Raw genomic sequence first — 20,778 nt, forward strand, 5'->3', positions numbered from 1 at the left:
TAGAAAACACTAGAATCATGCCACGCAGTGACGACCATTGACTCATAATTCAAGATAAAGGCACTCATCCACAAACAAGGCGATGTTCCTCTTCCTTACCTTTCATAGGAGAGCCCTGAGGAGTGGCTGGGACATGGACTCCCATCCCAGGGCCGCGGCGGTAAGGGAAGTTCTCAGGACTGTACTTTTCACACAACACTTGCATGAAACTTCTTCCACTAGGCTGTTCCATCTTCTTTTCTGAGAAGTCTACAGGAATCAATCCGAGAAATCACAATTATCTACTTCCTCCTGGAAGAACTACTTCTTGTTTCTGAGGCCGGAGGCTGGCCCTGCAGATGTGTGCAGCATGCTACAACCTCAGGCACACGTCTACTGTGGCAAGACTACAAAATGTGGAAAGGACAGAGATGATCACACAGCACGGTGCGTGCAACACCACTAAGAGTTAGTCCAGCATTTAGAGTGGGGCGGTTCTTCCAACCATGGGTAACAAGGACACCTTTAGTTTATAAGGCACATGTACTAATTAGGAAAGGCGTGCAGACTAAACAGCAGACTGATAGGAATGGTTCATATGAATCCTTTACGACTGTTCCTCAAAATTCATTCTTGCCCCACTGTAACAGAGCCTTTGTAGACTTTAGAAATGCATGGCTAAGCTGTGGCTGACAAGATGGAAGCATCTGTGGTAATCTCCAGAAGTCTTTAAGATAGCCATTGTCACTTCCTGGCATCCTTCATCCTTTTGATGCAAAACCGATGCCTCACTGGATCAGGGATTCAGGAAGTAAACACGACCAAAGTGGAGTGTAAGCAAAAGGGACCCAGGTCTCCCAGAACTCCGTGGACCTAAGCTCTCTGACTGGCAGGTACCTTTGGAACTCAGGAGGCAGATAATAATCTACTTTAACATAAGCTACGGTCCTCCGTTTCCTGGCTGCCTACAACTGGACCTATTAGTTGTAATAGAATGTGCTGTTTCTCCTGGTGTTGAATTTAGGTGAAGTTTTCTGTATTTAACCTCATCTCAAGGCCCACACATTCAGTAAGTCTAGCATTTTCTCTGCACCCATGCACATAGTAAAGGGGAGAGTACTAAACTCACTGACTTCTGACAGCCTGCTACCCAGGGGACTGTCCTATGCTCTGTGCTGTGTATCAGCTGGAATATGGATGATGACAATTCATCTCCAACTATCAGCCACCACACTACTTTTTAAAATGAAAGTAATCAATAAAGCGGAGAAAGATGGTGAGTGAAAAGAAGAAAAGGCTTAGAACTGGCACAGTGAGGAGCGAGACAGTGGCCTAGGAATAATTGCCAAGGCAGCTATAGGCAAGAACTGTTGCATACTCCATTAGTAGCTGAGCAGTGTAGGAAAGAACTGGCCTTTGAGGAGGGGAACACAACTTGTTTGGGTTTTTTCAACTCATCTTGATCCTTGAGTATTTGACAGATCTGATGGAACCAGGACCAAAAGAAAGAAGTTAGGAGGATGATGCAAAGACACGGGCGCGATGAAGACCTGAGCTAACATACCAGGAAACAATCGCTGAGCACGGGAGACTGGGACAGCTTTAGCAAGCAAGGTTTGGGGGAATTACAGAGGCTAGCAAAAGGAGAGGTGGGATGTAAGACAAACCCTCAGGTTTCTGATGCTAACCTTTAACTAGTACCTTTAACTAGTACCTTTAACTAGTCAAGGGACGATGAACCACACTTCCTCTGTGGACAGTGTGGTGACATACCGGGAAACATTGTAAAGTTAGGTGGCAGATGTAGGCTGAAGATGGAGACTCGGATGTCACCTGACTATAGACCATGCTATGAGGAATAGAAAGACAAAAGAAGGACGGTGGCCAGGGACATAAGAGGGAGTGAGTCACGGAAAAAGGAGCAGGAGCAACCAAAGAGCCTAGGACTATGCTGAGGAGTGAAGGAAGATGGGATGGCAAGGCCCTCGGTGACAAGGGTAGCAGCAAGCCATGGGCAGCTGTCAAGCTTCCCTCCCTGAAATTAACAGACTGGTTGGAGAGACAGAGAGATGGCTCAGAGACAGCCCGGTGGTGCTTCATGCTCTCCCCTGGACCCTGGTTTGGTTCTGAACACCAGCATGGCAGTTCAAGACTACCTGTCTACAACACCAGTTCCAGGGGATCCAACACCCTCTTCTGGCCTCCGTGGGCAGCAGGCATGCTTGGGGTGTGCATACATATATGTAAGCAAATGCTCACGCGCATAAAAATAAACGGATCATTAAAAACTACTAGAGATGTGAACACAGTTATACAGTAGCTGGGCAGGCGAAGGACTGGAGGACACCAGCAGGAGCAAGCGTTAAAGAGTTTCTCAGAGTGCTGCTAGACACCAACCAGATAATGCTTCAAGCCGCTCACTGTGAGCGTGACATTTATTTCACCGAGGCAACACTGCTTTGCTTGTGCTTATATAGTTAAATAAGGCAAATGCTGGCTCTTTCTCGCACGCTGTTATAATAACTCTACCATTGCATTATACAGAGCGAGCAACTGTGGCGTTCTCTATCTCCCAGTACCGACTCAGAGCACCTAGTGCCGCATGCTGTGTATGGCAAGGGCTTGACAAATGCTGCTGAGCACTGGAATCACTCATCTCTAGGGTGCTGAGGAGGAGAAAAGGCAGAGACTTTGGGAAGTGAGTAGATTAAGCCCCACTCAGTTTTCACCACGTAATAGCATTGTGACCATCAGCAAGAGGCTCTACCTCCTGCAGCCAGCAAATATGTCAGCCAGCATTTAACTCTTTCTGTAAAAGCCCATCCATTTAATTAGTATGCAAATTTGGTTTTTTTTTTTTTTTGGTCCTTAATAAAAATTATGTGTATAGCAAATGATTGTTTTAAAATAAATGTTTATCAAGAAATGTTTGATTTATATAGTTTATCTATCTACACTCCTGAAGTCATGTCAAATGTTTTGGATGTAAGGAGCCCAAGTGGAAAAAGTTTTAAAAGCCCTGACCTATAGACGACTTGGGTCAGAGGGTCACTGCAGACTGCCAATGCGTAGTACAGCTCCAAACTACACACTGGCTGCTCCATCTGCCTCGGCCTCAGGGTGAGCTGGAAGACCCATGCACGCAGGAAGTTGATGCTTCTCACAGACTAGGTACTCATGAACTAGTTCCTAACCTCTCTCCTCCTCACCCAGGGATGACCTAACCCCACCCTCAGGTTCACAGCAAGAATTTAAAGGAGAAAACAAGCATGAACATAGAAGTAGCCACTGCACTGCGTGTCTTCAACTGCAACCAAGCACGTTTGCTGGACTTTGTGGGATCAGTTGAGATGTTTACAACATGCATGTTCACTGATTACATGACTATCCATGGACCATTGTGGAGTGTGTAACAGGTCACCTTAGAAACACTTAAAACACTGGCCTGCCCTCTGTTTTACCCCTGTATTTGTGGCTAACGGTCGGCACCTCCATTAATGCTATTAGTACATGACAGTTTATTCCACTGATGTACAAGTGATGTGTCTGAGCAGGGCTACTGTGGCTTCAGGAGCTGTCCGATTGACAGGCTCTTCGTGCATGTAAACGCCCCACCATCAGTAACAGACAACAGGGCCCAGCTACTCTGCCACCAATGAAAGGCTCCACGATCTCTCATCAAATTCTGTCTCAAGCAGAACACCAGTGGAACTTTTAGAAATGGTTAGCAAAACATCAGACACTGTCATCTTCCACACATTTGGCAGTTCAGATGAGTAAAGTGTGTGGAGAAGGTAAACTGTCACCGTGGCGATACAGTGTTCCAGCAGCATCTTTGATCTGGAGGCTTCTGAGGCACTTATACCCTATATAACTCAAGGGCAGTGAACTGGGATGCAACTGAAAATGCAGACCACACAGGCAATGCAAAAGTAAACACGGATTCAAGGGAAGATAAGTGCCCGGAGATAGATAAACAAGTGTGGGAACTTGAAAGTTTCCCCTTGAATCTTCACGCTCGAGAAGAACACTTTCAAAGCCAGGCCTAGAGGTGCCAGCCTACAATCCACACTACTTGAGAGGCGGAGGCAGGAGAACTTAAGGTCCAAGGCAGCATGGACTCCAAGTAATTTCTAGACTACCTTGAACCATTTAGTGAGACTCTGTCTCAAAACAAAAATTATTTAAAAAAAAAAAAAAAACGCTAGAAGTACAGTTTAGGGATAGTGCCCCTTCTTAGCATATCATATTCAAGACCCCAGGTTCAATCCCCAGTGCCCCAAAACAAAATTAAAAACTTCCTCCAAATAGTCAGGATATGAAAACGTGTAGTGTTCTTTCGGAGACTACAGAGTGACTTCGGGTCCCTTTGCTGGCCACTTACTGCAGAGCCGTCCAGCAACACAGGTACTGCACACATGGGCGCATGGCTCTCCAGTTAGAACCCTAAGGAGGGTTGGGGGGCAAATGGATTGGCAATGCAAAATCTGCTCACATCTGCCGTGTTTCAGGAGGAACGGGAGGTGGGAAAGGAAGGCTGAAAAGCAAGAAGGCTGAAAAATGAGGAAATGTAGAATGGAAAAGATCTTTAACTCGAGTCTTTTAAAAGGTTTGGGGGTAATCTATGACTTTCTGGAAATAGCGGGAGTCGAGTTACACCCGTCTACCCCTGCAGTTGGCAGAGTTCAAATACATTTGTAAAACTGTTCTGGGGGCTTGAAACCCGGGAGCTGGCAAGCCAGGAATCTTGGGTGCTGCTGCTGGGTTCTGTTACAGGCAGAGGAGCATGTGAAAATCTCAGGGCCTTTGTGCCTCAAGATCCCACTTCAGTATTCTATAGCGCGCCGGGAGAAAGTCACAACAAAGCCCGGGCTGGGGGACAAGGTGTGCACAGTGCGGCTGCCAGGTGGGTCACTATCAGAGCAGAGCAGCCAGTCCCACAAGCACACCATCACGCTGCCCGCACTCTGCCTTCCCACTCAAAGAGGGCGAGTTAAACTAAGTATGAAATGCAACACAACTCGGTTAAATCTGACCTTGGATGCTGAAGTTACTCAAGCTATAACCTCTGCTGGTAAGCACTGTCACCATTGCCTGCAGAAACAACGTGGAACAGCGTGCTTCATAAAGCCTAAGTACTCCCAGCCCCACCCACAACTTCCCAGAGATAGAAAATACAACCTCCGAGCGCCAAATGTAAAATCGAAATCATAGAAAAACAGAAGTTTTGGCGTCTATAAGCACTACCTATCTCTGGAAGGAAAAAAGGGAACCAAGTTAGAAGCAGCAGCAGCAACTAATGCTGAAAGGAGGAGGGAGGAAGGAGGGAGGAAGGAGGGAAAAAGGGCAGAGAGGAGCCTGGCAGCTGCTGACTCTGAGTCACCTGAACTCAGGGGACCCAGATGCCACCTTTCAGAGTGGACATTTGCATGTAACATATACAGGAATGACCTAATGATCTGTCAAAGTTTTTAAAAATTGTGTTTTTATTTAATCTTAGGATTTATAGTTTCTATAAAAAAAGAAATTCAAGTTAGTTTTGTTTTGTTTTGTTTTTGGCATGAGGAATATATAGTATTCTAGTAAATTTAAAGGAATGAAGAAGGAAGAAAAGAGAAATGGATGATCAGAGAGAAGTTGGTAGTTTTGTAAAATGCAGCAAGGAAAGTGGAATTGCACATACCTGAGCCTAGGAAGTAAATTTCAGTAATGCGACTAGGAGAGGAGTGTGCGCGGACAGGCAGGTGCCAGCGGCCACCAGGTCCTACAGCTCCTCACTGCTAGCTCCACTCTGGACTATGAACCACACAGCTGAGCTACAGGGACATCCCGGCATGCCACAGCCAGCCAAGAGCAATTACACAACCGTACCAGGAAGCAGGGAGGAACTCAGGAGCCTTGGGAACTTTAGGCTATCAGGTCACCACCGACTGGAGACCAGCAAAGAAAATCTTCCACAATGAGGCCCTCCGGCTAGCTTCGCAGTACTGCAATAGTCAGTGGCTGGGGACCTGAGTTACACATTAGGAAAAGAAACAAAAACAGTACCTGTCCTAAGCTAGGGCGGGACTAAATCGTCCAGAGGAGTTTTCATAAGTGGAAAATATCACTTGATTTGGGCCCACTGGTATACAATAAATCAGTCTTACATACTTTTCGGAAGTAGGGGACCAAGGTGGCACATCTGACTATATCTGGGGACGGCAGAAACTGCCCTCTGAAAGCACCTGCCAGTACTGACATGAGAAGAAAGAAGGTGAACATTTGCCCGCATGTGGGCCGTTCACCTTTAAGGTTCTCTTGATCAGATGATGCTTGGTCAGCATACCAGTGATGTTTCTTTCCGTTAAGGTGTCTGCTTCCTTCAGAAGATAGTGGGACTCTCACAGACTGTTGAGGGTGGGGGTAAACAAACGCCATTCGTTTTCTCTGTGATTTCTTATTGAACTTTACAAATTATCCCAATTAGGCCGATCTGCTGTTCATTTATGCATTAAAAAGATACTTCTATGGAGTGTATTTCACTTGGTGGGAATCAATGCACACACAGGTACCAGAGGCTGAATCTGTGCTGGGCACCAAAGAAAGGGAGAAGAAACAAAATTCAAAGCCTGACTTCAGGGCATTGACCATGAGATGATACGTGTGCGAACAAGTCATACAGAAAGAGTAAAGTGGGGGGTAGAGAGAGTAGTTAAGAGCGCTTCCTATTCTTGTAGAGGACCTGGGTTCAGTTCCCAGCATCCTTGCAGTGCCTCACAACTGTCTCTAACTCCACTTCGAGGGGAGCCAGTGTCTCTTCTGACCTCCAAGGGCTCTTGGACACACACACACACACACACACACACACACACACACACACACACACACACACACTCAAGCACAAATGTATACACATGAAATTAAATAAATATTTTTTAAAGCACAGGAAGCGGTTAACTTTTGGAAACATGATGAGGTGGTGAATGCCGGGCCATCTAGCGGAAGAGCGAGGTGGAGAAGAACATTCCAAGTGCAAGAGACAAACAAACAGGAGCAACAGGGAGACCTGAAACATTACCAATACTGTTAGCATACAAGGACAGTGGAGATGGAGGATGCAGACGACTGCTCGACTGCTCGACTGCTCGGGAAGATGTTCAGAGCATGCTGATCCCACTCACACCAGAGCTCACCCTGTGGAGATGAAGGAAAGACAAACTTCACAGAGTGCTGTGGGCCCCGTGGAAAGATGGTGTTCCTGACCCTAAAAATCAGTCAAAGTGGTGGGGATCATCAGATCCTTCCAGGGCGGAGCAATTCTGAGTTTGTTTACAGCAGGGAAAGCGTCAATAGTTTCAGGCATAGACAGGGAGGGAGTCGAGGCCATACCATGAGGAAATAAAGGAGTAAACAAACAAACAAACAAAAAAACAATCTTTGAGGGGCTTGTGTGAAAGTGGAAGAGATGAACGGTTGATGAAGAAAACCCAGAGGTTAAGAACTGTTTATTTTTAAGGTCAAAAGAAAAATGTGTTGGCTGAGTGTGTGTGTGAGGGGGGTCTGGGAAGGTCAGCAGGTCAGCAGGAAGTGGCATGAGAAAGCCTGGAGAAGACGCTCTTCTGGGTCACTTCCCACACTGCTTTCTTAATGTTTCTAGTTCGTTTTCGTAGTCTATTGACTTTCACTAAGCGTGCATTTCTCCTTTAACCTCCTCACAAAAATGCTTTCTGTTTTTGACCCCAAACCTTGCTGGGTCCTTCAACACTGTACTCCATGAAGCTGCAGGTCTTTACTTGCTTCATTTTTGAACAACTGTTTCCAGTCCACAGCACAAGCACATTGCCACAGAAACACAACCTCTCTAGGACGGTGTATGCATATGTTTTCTCTCTCTCTATATATATATATATTTTTTTTTCTCCAGAAAAGATATTCAGACTCCAAAGATTAGAGTCTGCTAATCACCTTACTAACTTTAAAAAACTACATTATCTGATCTAAATTTAAAAACAAACAAACAAACAAACAAACAAAAACCCTTTTATTTGAAAGTAAGCAAACAACGTGGCCGGCACCATACAACCTGTAAGTCCTGCCGTGGTGCATTCCCTTCTGAGAGCTGAGCCAGACTTGGCAGTAAGTGCAGCCAAAAAGCCTTTCCTATCGGAAGCAGACTCAGGCACAGCCACACCAGAAGACGTCAGTGACAGATTTAGCGATTGGACTAAGCCTGAGAACGCACCGTATGGTATCCTTCCAGACCACATTTTCCAGCCTTTGGAGGCGTGTATTTCCCACTCAAAGATTAAGTGGCTTTTTGACACATAATTTTAGAATCTGCCTTAAAGTTCATGAAAAGCTTTCTGTGTCTATACATACATACATACATACATACATGGTAGCCATGTCTTCCAAACAAACACCTCAAGAACACAGTCCAAGGCAGTAAACAGGTTGGGTCTCCTTCTCTGTGGCACTCCCAGTTTAATCTGTCCTGAAGTTATGTACACCCTCAACTCTACCTGTTACCTCTGGGTATTACATAATATATCTAACTAGATGCCTTCTTTGGATGAAAAGTAAGAAAAATGTATCAATTCTAATAAACTTTTAGAGCTACCCTGCAGAGACAAGATTAGTCTACTTGTATATTTCACTCCTCACATCCCAAATGCAAGAGAAGACTGATAAATCATCACCAGCCCACTCCACGGTGCCACGGTCTCCCACCTGCCCAACAGTAAATCTCCCTGTTTCTTAAGCCTCTTTGTCACCACCATCCCAAACATCATCTTAGGGCACCGAGTGGCACATCATACTTTCTTGACTATGTATGCAGCCTATTAATGCACTAGCAGATGAGGTGTGAAAAACGTGAATTCCTCGACTTCTTCATTTCTAGACTTAGGCCGCACCTCAGGGCTCCTTATAAGCGACACGAACTGTAGTCTACTTGACTCAAATTTCTTTAATTAGTGACATCAGAGATGCTAAAACTGTGTGTTGCCAGGGGAGCTCTCTGTGTTTTCTACTGTGGGTCCTACTGCACACAAGACACACAGAGCGCTGGCAAGGTGTTCTCGGCTACAGGTACACAGCAGCAAACACAGCTGAGGCGTATGCATGTTGTCCAGCGTATTCAAGCACAGTCCTGAAATGCCTGACCCACGTGGACTGCCCCAGGAGGGAAAACATAACAAAGGACCTCTCCATGCAGAAGTATGCCCAAAGTGTTAATTTCTAAATACTTCCTAATGTTCGTAGTTTCTCAGTGGCCAAAAATGCTGCAACACAACTGCCTATGTCCCATTAGGCACTCTGAAACAGAAAACAAAACACTGCCCAGACATTGGGCAGCCACAGCACCACCACAAAGAGCAGCATTTACCTCTCTTTACCTTAGTATCTCCAGAGAGATTCCACCCCAAAGCCCCTCTCAACCAACTCCTTCCGCAAACAAGTTAACAGCCACCCTGAGCTTTCTATTTGACCCAGATCCCACCTGGGAAAATCCCAAGGCTTTGTCACTGCACTTACTCAGAGCAGGGTTAGACACATTTCCTCTTGAAGCGATGTCCCCAAACCAAGTGTCTCCACACCGAGATTACCAATCACTTTAAAGCCTAGCACTTTTCCACAGCCACACTCCAAAAGAGGCACTAACACTTATCTGTATTTGCAGCCCGGGAAACTGGGGGGATTTGCTCGGGTTTCTGGGGCCAGACCAGCATGCTAAGTCATCCTTCCTGAATCTAATCTGCTGAGCCATGCTGACTTCACTGAAAAAGGAATACTTCATGTCAACAGTATACGGCACCCCATGCAAACCCTAGAAACAGACCTTGCTAAGATGTATGAAACTGACTGCACCCAAAATGCTTATTGCAACTACCCCAAAGTCACTAACCTGAACACAAACCAGGAGCACTGCCTGGCCAGTCACCAAAGTGGGAAAACTACACCCAACAACTCTGTCCTCCCAACAGCAACGCTTGTACACATTTTCTTGCAGCTGGGACCACACAAGCGTGAGGGCATTACCTAACTGTCTACAGACTCCTCCATTATCTCTGCACCCCAGAAGCAGCAAGGGAAGCTGCCGTGTGGAGGCCAAGTCTCATGAGAAGCAACAGCCTTCTGGAGATAACAAAGCACTCTGGTAACCAGGGGTTGCCAGATGTTCGCACAGCCTCGTACAGAGGATGCCAAAGTTTACACATGAAAACGTCACCAGCTCCTTCCAGACCGGTGCTACAGCACTGCCACCTATGGTGCTGTGTGCTGACTCTGGAGCTAGGCTGCTTGCAACTAATGGTGACGGAGTCCAATATCCCCCCAAGCCCCTCCCCCAAACCCCTCCCCCAAACCCCCTCCCACTACCCGGTGTGGTCCCAGACAGTTGCTGAAGATCTCCAAGCCTTCCTTTGCCTATGTGTGGGAAGGAGTGATAGTGCGCCCTGGCACAAGAGGCACCTAAGAGATGCTGGGGTCTGTCGTCTCTACTACTCCACCGCTACTATCACCTCCGAGCGACCACGGAAGTGAGTCTGTCAGGCTGGACAGCTTACTTACAGTTACTGTTAATAAATTTGATCTGGCTTCTCAGGGCCCATGACTATGCCGATTATTACCAATTAACGAGCTAGCAAAGTAACATGTCTGACATTTATGACATACCTTGTTAACTGCACTCTCTGTCACCCTTCCACCTACCTGAAGGATAAAGTAGGTAAGTCGTAATAGATACATCTAGAAGAGATCTGACTAAGGAAGGATAAAGTCATCATCTGCGCATATATCTTGTAGCTATTTATGAAGTTTATCACTTACCAATGAGGAGGCACACTGCTAAGAGAAGGAACGATAGACTTTCATAAAGGGCACTCGCTTTATAAAACTTAGGCCTTAATTATTTAATTATTAATAACATCCATGAAAGCCATGATCTCGATGAGTCACTACAAGAGGAATTTAATAATTTAGTCTTAGTTTCAGCATGGTAGAAATTGGAAAGCTGTCCTAATTTGCTTCAAACCGATGGACTCCGAAACAACGCACGATTATAAATATAATAAAAGTGAAGTCTTGTTATTGCAATAATGGCATATGTCAATCAGGAAACAGTGTCTGAAAGCCATGGAGCTAAGTTATTCTCTTCTGGTAGACCATAACTGAGATATGTGTATGAATGACAAGGGCAGCGCTGAAGCTAATCTCCTTTAAAAAAAAAAAAAAAAACCATTTCCAGTATTTCACAGCTCCATCCTGCACGGCTTCCATGTCTCAAGTCCATCTGCTTGCCAAAATGTATCTGCAAACTAACACTCAGAATTTCTGTAGTTCCTTGTGGCTACACACAGAGGGTGGAGACGTGACTCAGCTGGTGAGTACCTGGCGCTGAGGCAGAACAGGGCAGGGCTCTGCCTTCTGGTTCCAGCTCTCATATACCGTAAACAAGCTCCCATTCGGGGAATCTATTCTATGGTGGATTTTTTCATGAGTTTTGTGCTTCTACTGATGTCGAGATTTAAGAAATGTCCCAAGACTAGTGCTGAAACGGTGTTTGCTCTGCTGTGCCCCGTGGAGAAAACACGCCCCTTAGACAGTTTCATTCAGACAGAAATCATAGTGCAGTGAATTCATTGGGAACCAAGTGAATAAATAAGTATCTTAAAACAAATAAATATAGAAGGTTTAAATAAATAAAGAAACGTCTGGTACTGCTATGTAGAGCTGCACTGCGCTGTAAAGTGTCTGCGCCAGCTGCACCACGCTGGCCGCATGAGCGCTCTCTACAGTGTAGGAGTGCTTGCCTCACTACTTCCGCTCTAGGTTTTAACCTTAAGCTTATGTGTGTGTGTGAGATCACTGGGATTTTCATTTTTTGTCCGGGCTATCAAGGGTGAGCATCTTTTACATAATTGTATTAGCCAGTTGAGAGTGAATAAAGAAGGTTCTGTGTTGTCATTGCTCATTTGACAAAGCATGTCTTCAGGGTCACAGGCTTACAGGGACCTAACCTGTATTTCCTGTTCGAGATCCACTAGCTCAGGGTGACTTTGCAGAAAAACACTGAGAACAACAAAACCAACTCTACTTTGAGAAGTAAAGAAGAGACCAAGAAAAGAGCAAACAGGCCCATGTAAATAATGCAAGAAGAGGCAGAGAACCCGCAGGAAAAACTCAAACCAGTCAATAATTAATCCTGGAACAGTGACGATCCAACTGGAAAAAGAGTAAAAAGAGGGTAGACAAGAAACTGCCAACTCCAAAGCACAGGAAAAACCTCAACTCCACACAAAATGCAAAAGCAGGCTCCCCCCACCCTCTCCCCAAAGCAGACAGGCCCTCCTCCTAAGGCCCCCCACCCCCACCCCAAAGCAGACAGGCCTTCCTCCTAAGGACTGCTCCAGGTCCCTGACTTAGACTTCACAGCAAAACATCTACAACACAGAAAGAGGGTAAATGGCGAAATTAAAAGCTTTCCATCATCAACACATAAAAGACACACCTGAAACTGAAAAGGAAGATTATGTGTTATATGGTTTTTAAAAAGAAAAACTAAAATCCAATGGAAAATGAGTAAAAGAACACAAACAAGTATTTAACAGGAGGTAACTCTCAACTGGCGAATGCAATTAATGTAAAAGATGCTCACCCTCAACATCCAAGACAAAACCGAAAATCCTAGTGACCTTACACACATATAAGCAAAAGTTCAAAACGCCGAGAGCTGAAGCAGTGGGGAAAGCACTCCTATACCGTAAGAGAACTCTGACAGCTGGTGCAAACACCTTATGGCACAGTGTCTCTCTAGATAGCAAAACTGGATATAACGTCATTTTTCATTTTGAGACAAACTCTCACTATGTGTGCTTAGGCTAGCCTGAAATTTGCGGTCCTCCTACCTCTACCTCCAGAGTGCTGGGGTCACGGGCATGCACCCCCAGGTCCTGTCTGCACCTAGCACTAGACCCGTCAATTCCAGCTCTCAAAGAAAGTTTTGGAGGACCTGGTGCACATGCACCGAGAGACAAGGGTAAGGATGCCCATAAACATCACTTTGAAACTGCAAATATCCTGGAGCAAGGGAATCTATTACAACACACACATAAAATGAAATGCTACACAGCAATGGAAATTAACAACAGCTCATTTAATCATCATCAACAGGAATATATTTTTAAAACAATGTTGAGGGCTTGGGGGTTTCGTTCTGGTTCAGTTCTTAGAACTTACAGAAAGCGTGTGTGTGTTAATCATCATTTTAGGTCATGTACCTAAGTGGTTAAAAAAAAAAACCAACTCAGGTTGGGAAGATGGCTCGGTCAACAAAGTATTTGCTATATAAACATGAGAACCCAAGTTCCATCTTCAAAAAATATGTGCACGCGTGGCGCATACACACGCACGCACGCACGCACGCACACACACACGCACGCACACGCAAGTAAAAATCTCAGCACTGAGAAGGCAGAGACAGGAGGCTCTCAGGAACCTGTAAGCCAGCCGATTTGGCTGAGGCAAGCTCTGCACTTGCTTTGGCAGAACATATACTAAAATTGGTTGAGACAAGCTCTAGGCTCAGTAGGAGACTCTGTCTCAAAAATCAAAAGATAAGATGAAGAGCAATCAAGGAAGATACCTGACCTCTGGCCTCCATAAACATGTATGTATATACGTATGTGCATGCACACACATGTGGATGTACACACACACAGACTGAGAGGGGGAGGGGTGGGGACCGAGACCATAGGATCACTAACCAGAAGAGTAAGGCTGTGCACAGCCATGCCCTGGGACCTGCCCTTGGAGGATGGAGGCCTCTGATTACAAAGGGCTCAGGGAAAACGAAGAGCTCTTCATTCCTCGGTCTACTTTTTTTAAAAAAATATTTATTTATTGTATATGAGTGCTTTATCTGCAGAAGAGGACATCAGATCACACTATAGATGGCTGTGAGCCACCATGTGGTTGCTGGGAATTGAACTCAGGATCTCTGGAAGAGCAGGCGGCGCTCTTAACCACTGAGCCATCTCTCCAGCCCCCTCCTCAGTCTACTTGATTGCTCCTTCCTCTCCTATCAGCAGTACAAGCATCAACATCAGATCACATCTACCTCAGCCACCCTGCCTTCCATACTGGACTCAGTTTAAGCAGTCCTCAACCTGGCTAGGACCTCTGCAACAGGTTCCTCACTGTATCTCCTGACTTCCTGTGATATACTCAAAACGGAAGTCAAATGGTAGTCTTCAAAATGCGGATGGCTTCCTTTCTCATTTAGAATAAACCCAATCTCAACTCTGTAGCCTTCAAGGCTTCGCTTGCTGGGATCCCTGAGCTCTGCTCTCTGCTGACCCTCTGACCCCACGTCCTTCCACATTTTTCCTTGTACGTCTCAAGCCGGCCAAGCTGCTTTCCCCTTGGCTGGTTCTTTGTCGAGTACTTCATCTCTGATATGAGTGTCTCACATTTAAACACAGATGGCACCTTCTCAAGGAGACTGCCTCTGACCACACTAGAAATACAAACACATCAACACTGTCCTCACTCGCTGTCTCGTATCCTCCTCCACTCAACAGGGCGCTTGTTAGATCTGTTAGTCTCTTCTCCAGAGTGAGGCAGTGTCAGCCCCATTTGGTGTTACCCAAGGTGGAGCCTGACACACAGCTGGGTGGATGAATTGGAAAACTGAATGTTATTTTAAAAAGACATGATACAGTCTACTGACTGTGAAATAAAAACCAAGTAGATTGGGGAGGAATACAGTAAAAGAAAAATCACTAAGAAAGCATTATCCTAAGAACAATCTTAACACTGTCTGCAATAGTACTATGGGTCACATTCTCAAGGATGGTTGGTGAACTGTTAATCAGAGTTTCACAAGAGCCTGAGTTTTGAAAATGTAACTACTTAAATCTTTTGTGGTGTCTCTGTTTCAGTCTCTCTTTCTTTGTGTATCTGTCTTTCTATATCTCTCTGTCTGTCTGTCTGTGTGTGTGTGTTGTTTAATCTTCTACCTAAGAGGGTGCTTCCAAGAGCTGAAGAGATGGCTCAGTGGTTAAGAGCATGTACTGCTATGGATGACCTGTGCCAGGAGGCTCAGAGCCATCTGTGACTCGTTCCAGGGGATCCAACGTCCTCTTCTGGATTTCCCAGGCACCTGCACTCACGTGCACATACCTACACACAGGCACACATGTATATACATAATTAGAAATGAAAATAACTCATTAAAAATGTTTCATTTAGTTCAGATTCCTTCTAATCCTCAAGTCATTTACACAAGTTACCTCTCTACACCTGCACCCTCAACAGTAAAATGAAGCTCTCTGCTGCTGCTGCAGAGTTGCTGTGAAGAGGATGAAATACAATCGTTCCAATGAAAGCCGCTAGGTGAGTGATCAGCATACAGTAAGGCATTAATAGTTAGTGTTGGGAACACCTAGAGAAGGAGAGTCATGGCAAAGTGGAGCCTAGGATCAGCCAAAGCACCACATCCCTTCCCTCTTAAACGACAATTTACACACAGCAGCTGGAAATGCAGCCAAGGCGATCCCTATGCCCACCAAGATGCCTGGCGAACACACTAGTTTACAGAAGGATGGGCAAAGCAATCTGAGAACACAGAAGGGTGACCAACTTCACTGAGGAGGTGGCTGTGGTGCCGTGCTGTGGCAGGAGCCTGGAAGGTGGGATATAGCTACAGTCCCACCACAAGGGGCTGTATTTGTGGAATTTACATTCTAGTCACTGGACAGTAGGGAAATGAGAAGAAGATCGTGGATAAACATGTTATTTTGATAAAAAATCCTTTCAAAGGCAAAAAAAAAAAAAAAAAAGAGAGAGAGAGAGAGAGAGAGAGAGAATACTGTCTTTAATTACTACATAGATCCTGGATCCGTTAACTGAAAATAGAAATATGATAAGTCCAAGTTTCTGAAACTATACAAGCAACCTCTGTGCTAATGATGACTGGGCTGGAATCTGGCCTCCGGATCAACCTGTTTCATGACCAGGATGATGCTGTTAAGCCATTTGTTTTCACAACAGCAGATAAAACCCGAGCTTACTGTGCACATACGCTGTGCTGCTTGCCGTTACTATCTCATTTAACTCTTGCGACACTCATAAAAGGCACTATTAACCCCATTCGAGAGATCAGAAAACCCAGGCAAAACAAGGCTTGGGTCGTTTGACTGGTGACTGACAGAGCCAGAATCCCAAAAGAGGCTGACTTCAAAGCCCTAAAATTAAACCAGCCTGTTGAAATAGGGCATTACTCAGTTCGTTAAGCATCATGTGCTGAAAAATGACCTGTGTGTACCTGCTACAGTTTTAAAGCACCATGCTAGGCAGCCGACTCTTACATTTTACTGGGCAGAAAAATCATGGGACAGAGCCCTAAGACGTAGACACCTCGGTCCCGCCCAAAGATGCTGGCTCAGGAAGCCCAGGATGGAACTGGGGATCTGCTTTTTAATTTTAAGTTACGACTCCCTCGCTCTGTGAACTACGTTGGCCAGCTTGGAGACCGCGAAGGTGTTAAGAGCCTCCTGACCTCTGGGTATTTCTGAGATGATAATGCAAGCACAGAGACTTCACATGAGAAGGGTCATGTGACATGAAGGGAGAATGACCAGGACTTGACAATGGAAGGGACACCAACCCTCTTAGAGGCACAGCGAACAGCAGCCTGGGTGGGAAGAGTGTCTATTTTGGGAAACGGAATGATGGTCACAAAGACTGAGGAAAACCAGAGAAGGCCCTGAACACCAACCGTTACACTACTTAGGGCCTGCACTGGAAAGCTGCTAGCTAATGGCTTTGGGGGAGAAAAGGAGTAACGGTAGCCACATTTTCTGTGAGACTTTGCTCACAAAATGCAATCAGAGTACCACGCATCAAGACAACTGGCCTACCACAGATCTAAGCAACGGGAGAAAAATCAAGATGTGTAGCCTCACAAGGCAGCAATGGCAATGCCATGACCAGCCACACGTAGGGCAGAGCTCAGACTTTTCACCTACTAACCCCGAATCGGAGCACTGTCAGCTCCAGGCTACTTTTCAGAACTCTTCCTGGAGCTGGGGATACAGTTCAGTGGTAGAGCATTTGCCTAGCAAGGGTGAGGAATTGGGTTCATTCCTTGGTACTGCTGGTAGTTGTGGCTGGGTGTATATAGGTGGTATCCTGTATCGCTGGCCAGACTCAGAATCTATGAAGCACTCACTTTCACAAAGCACAGTTCAGGAATAAGAGGTGAGTAGGCAAGCCTCTGAGTAGCCTACATACATGTTATAACATCTGACTATAACATGCACACACACAATTTTATTCAGAGCAACACAATTTCATTTCACACACTTTTCTAACAAGCATTACATGTTCAATTTCCAAACCCTTTAGCAGTTTGGAGGCAAAAAGCCACAAGAGAAGGAAGGAACACTTAAAAAAAAAAAAAAAGACACAGGATCCAACCCAATGAGTTCTTGGGAATTGTTTATTCATGGGTACAAATGATTCCAAGAAAGAAGAAATGAGTGAGGGTCTTCCTCAGCCATCCCAACACCTACCACAAAACATTCTTTACAACAAGCAATGTTTAAGCTGGTCAGTCGGAAGAGATGATGTTAAGAAGATGGTTCACACGTGCTGACCCAGTCCCTCTCAGCAGCAGCCACACCACAGCAAACAGTGACAGCAGGAGGCCTATCTTATAAGCTCCAGTCTGTTAGTGGCCCACATGTGCTTCCAAACGACATCTATGGAAGACGGCCTCCACTGACAAGGTTTGACTTGGGCAACTTTTTTCCTTGTGACTGCGTCTCTCAATCCCACCTTCATCTACAACAAAAAGACTGGTAAAGCAGCCTCAGTTACTGAAATAAGGCAACATCCAGTGGCATGCCTCATCCCGCAGCAACGGATGAAGGGCCCTCGCTTTGCTCACCAACGCCTATCAATGGTTATTAAGAATTAATACTGTTTCTCTAAGGATTGCCTCTGCTTTGTGCAGCTGTGCATGTGTGCGGGCACGTGTGCGTGCACACATGCACACATGTGTATGTACGAAGGCCAGTGATGGATATCAGCCATCTTCCTTATGTTTTGAGGCAGTCTTTCACCAAACCTAGAACTCACTGACTCAGCCCCTGGGGTCTTGCTGTCTTGAATCCTCAGTGCTGGGATAGCAAGTATGCCACTGTACCCAGCTTCTCTCGGAGGCTGTGAGGGACACAGGCCTTCAGGCTTACATGGCAAGCCGTTCACTTACTGAGCTACCACCCCAGCCCTTCATCTATTTTGTAAACATTAAAAAAGTATCTTCCTAGGAGAAATTTAGGTATTCTCTAGGCGAAGGTCATACTCACACTTAGGATTAAATTTAAAATGTATAACAACACATCAACTTTACAGCCTTATGCAGACACCAAGCAAGTCTGCTTGGAAGTGGTAGGAAACTACTAAAGAGCTTGAGATGGAATCAAACAGCAGAAAGGCAAGCCAGGGTTTCCTTTAAAAGAAAAAAAAAAGATTGACTTTATTCTCAAGTGTATTTATGTGGGTGTCTCTGTGTGAGTATCTGCCACATGTGTACAGGTGTCCACAGAGGCCTGAAGAAGGCTATGGACCCCCTCGGAGTGGGAGTTACAGGCAGTTGTGAGGCCCTGGCATGAGTGCTGGGAACCAAACTCTGGCCTTCTAGAAGAGAAGGTGCTCCTAACTGCTAAGCCATCCCTCCAGCCCACAGGTTGGTGTGTCTTTTAATACTGGAACACTTAAGTCAAATGTCTGTTATGTATGACATGAAGATGAAGGACGCAGTTCCAAGACACAGCAAGGGACAGAGGAAAATCAAGACACTACTTGTACTCAAGTTCATCGGAAGTTAGCATCACGGTGCTTGAGGAAGTGGGCCAAACACATTTGTAAGATCTAGCCAATTGAAGCACTCGGCTGTCCCATGAAATGTGCCCATCCACTTGGAAGGACACTTGCGTGCCAGAAACTTACAATATAGGGACACTGACTAACCAAAGAAAGATGCCTAAAGCCGGTGTTTTTCTAACCACAAATTGTGACCTGTGGATTGATTTGGTGGAATTCTGTCAGCACTTTTCTTTCTGATGAAAGAAACTGGAGCACAACAGAAATAAGCAGAAGGTACCTATCAAGGGTAAAAGCTTCTTTGGGAAGCCAGATGCGGTGCCTCATGCCTTTATGCTCAGCCCTGGGAAGGCTGAGAGCGGAGGAATGCAGTGAGCAGCAGGCCAGCCTGGGCTACACTGTGAGTTCAAGGCCAACTACAGCAAGAGAATCTGTATCAAAACAGAGAACAAAACCCCACGACTTTTGTGAAATCTTTTCATTCACATAAGACAGAGAGACAGAGAGGCAGAGACACACAGAGACAGAGAGACAGGGAGAGGGGGCAGGAGGGAGAGAGAGAAGGTAAGCCCAGCCAAGCCAGCGTTTGTCTCCAGGGCCTTCCTGCCGTCCCCCAAACAACCTGCTCAAGCTCCCTTTCCTCAGAATGGACCCACTGAAACCTACTCAAGAGCTCCTTGACACACATACAAAGGCCACACAAAAACACAGAGCCTCGGGACAAGTCCCAGCTAAGCCCTTGGCTGGCCTTGAGGTCCTGCCAGTTTCCCTAACAGCCCTAAGGCCTCCTTACAAACTGGTGTAGCTAAGCAACCTTGGAGTGAGGCTCCGCCTTCCTCCACTGACTGTCAACAATTCAACTCCTCCAATCAACTTTTCCTCAACTACAACTTCTGCAATCTCCACCTGTGTCCCTAAGGAAGAGGCGCAAACCCTTCCTCAACTCCCAGACCACCTTCCTAGTTGCAGTCGCAGAAGCCTGTACTCTCTCATCTCAACACACAGCTTAGCACAGATCCTTTCACTCCATTCCCAAGAAGCCAGGATGGAGTCTCTTGGCAGCCCCCAATCTTAATACGACTTGGGACAAATGCATGCTCCTCAAATTCCTATCAAACTACATGCTTTGAACAGTCCTGGAAGGGACAGGCCTAGTGACCCAGGAGTATAGGAACGGTGGCTCTTTCACACTAAGACATCAAACCTTACAGATGGGGGCACATCCTGAAGACTTGACATGTCCAGGTGTTTTCATCATTTTCCTGATTCAGTGATTCAAAGCTAAGTTTCCGACCCAGGGAGCATCTTCCATGCCCCAGGCCTCGGGGAAGCTAGGAGCATCTGGCTTGCTCTGGCTGCCCAGCTTCCCCTCCCTCCATTTGTGCTCCTTCCTCCCAGTGTCCCAGGCCTGGGCTTCTACTCCCCATGGCCCCTCTGGAGAGAGCACGCCTCGGGCCTCCGGCCCCGGCGGAGCGGCCGCCCGGCTACACTCACCCCTCGGCCCGGGAGGCGGCGGCTCCTCGGGCTGCACCTCCGCCCGGCCAGCCACCGCCGCCGTCGCCGCGGCCGCTCAGCTTCCGGGCACCTCTCGGCCGGACCCGGACCGGCTCTGCTTCACCTGGACCCCCTCTCCGGCCTCTGGAGCCCAGTGTCCTGCATTGACCCGGAAGAAGCTTTGGGGGGGACCCCCAACAACAACACGTGACCTCTCCGCACGTGTCACGTCCGCTGCGTGATTGGGAGGGGCCGTAGGCGCTGAGCTGCCTAGACCAAGCTGCGGTTGCCATAGTAACCGGGATGATGGTATCCTTCTAGAGTAGGTCAGAAATGCATCCAGTCGGCTGACTTTTCTTATTAGTGCACCAGGGAAGCATCTCCAGGTCCAAAGACGATCACTTACAAGTGAAACGTCCTTGAGAAAAGAGC

At 46.3% G+C, this 20,778-nt stretch overlaps 1 protein-coding gene across 3 annotated transcripts in view; it reads right to left on the bottom strand.

Annotated features, from left to right (window-relative positions):
- The window catches only part of LOC127198342 (tubulin-specific chaperone cofactor E-like protein), a 138,509-nt gene extending 118,093 nt beyond the window's left edge, over window positions 1-20,416 (bottom strand). For 2 of the 3 annotated variants that reach the window (XM_051156244.1, XM_051156242.1), the window contains exons 1-2: window positions 5,663-5,784; window positions 100-249 (exon numbers count right to left, since the gene is read on the bottom strand). In XM_051156244.1, coding sequence (XP_051012201.1) covers window positions 100-232 — 133 coding nt within the window. In that variant the 5' untranslated portion in view covers window positions 233-249; window positions 5,663-5,784. Of the gene's footprint in view, window positions 1-99; window positions 250-5,662; window positions 5,785-20,346 lie in introns of those variants that run through there. The other variant, XM_051156243.1, reaches the window with a different exon arrangement.
- Between the last annotated feature and the right edge of the window lie 362 nt (window positions 20,417-20,778).

The sequence above is a fragment of the Acomys russatus genome, chromosome 14 (genome assembly GCF_903995435.1).
Source record: "Acomys russatus chromosome 14, mAcoRus1.1, whole genome shotgun sequence".
NCBI classification, from domain to species: Eukaryota; Metazoa; Chordata; class Mammalia; order Rodentia; family Muridae; genus Acomys; species Acomys russatus.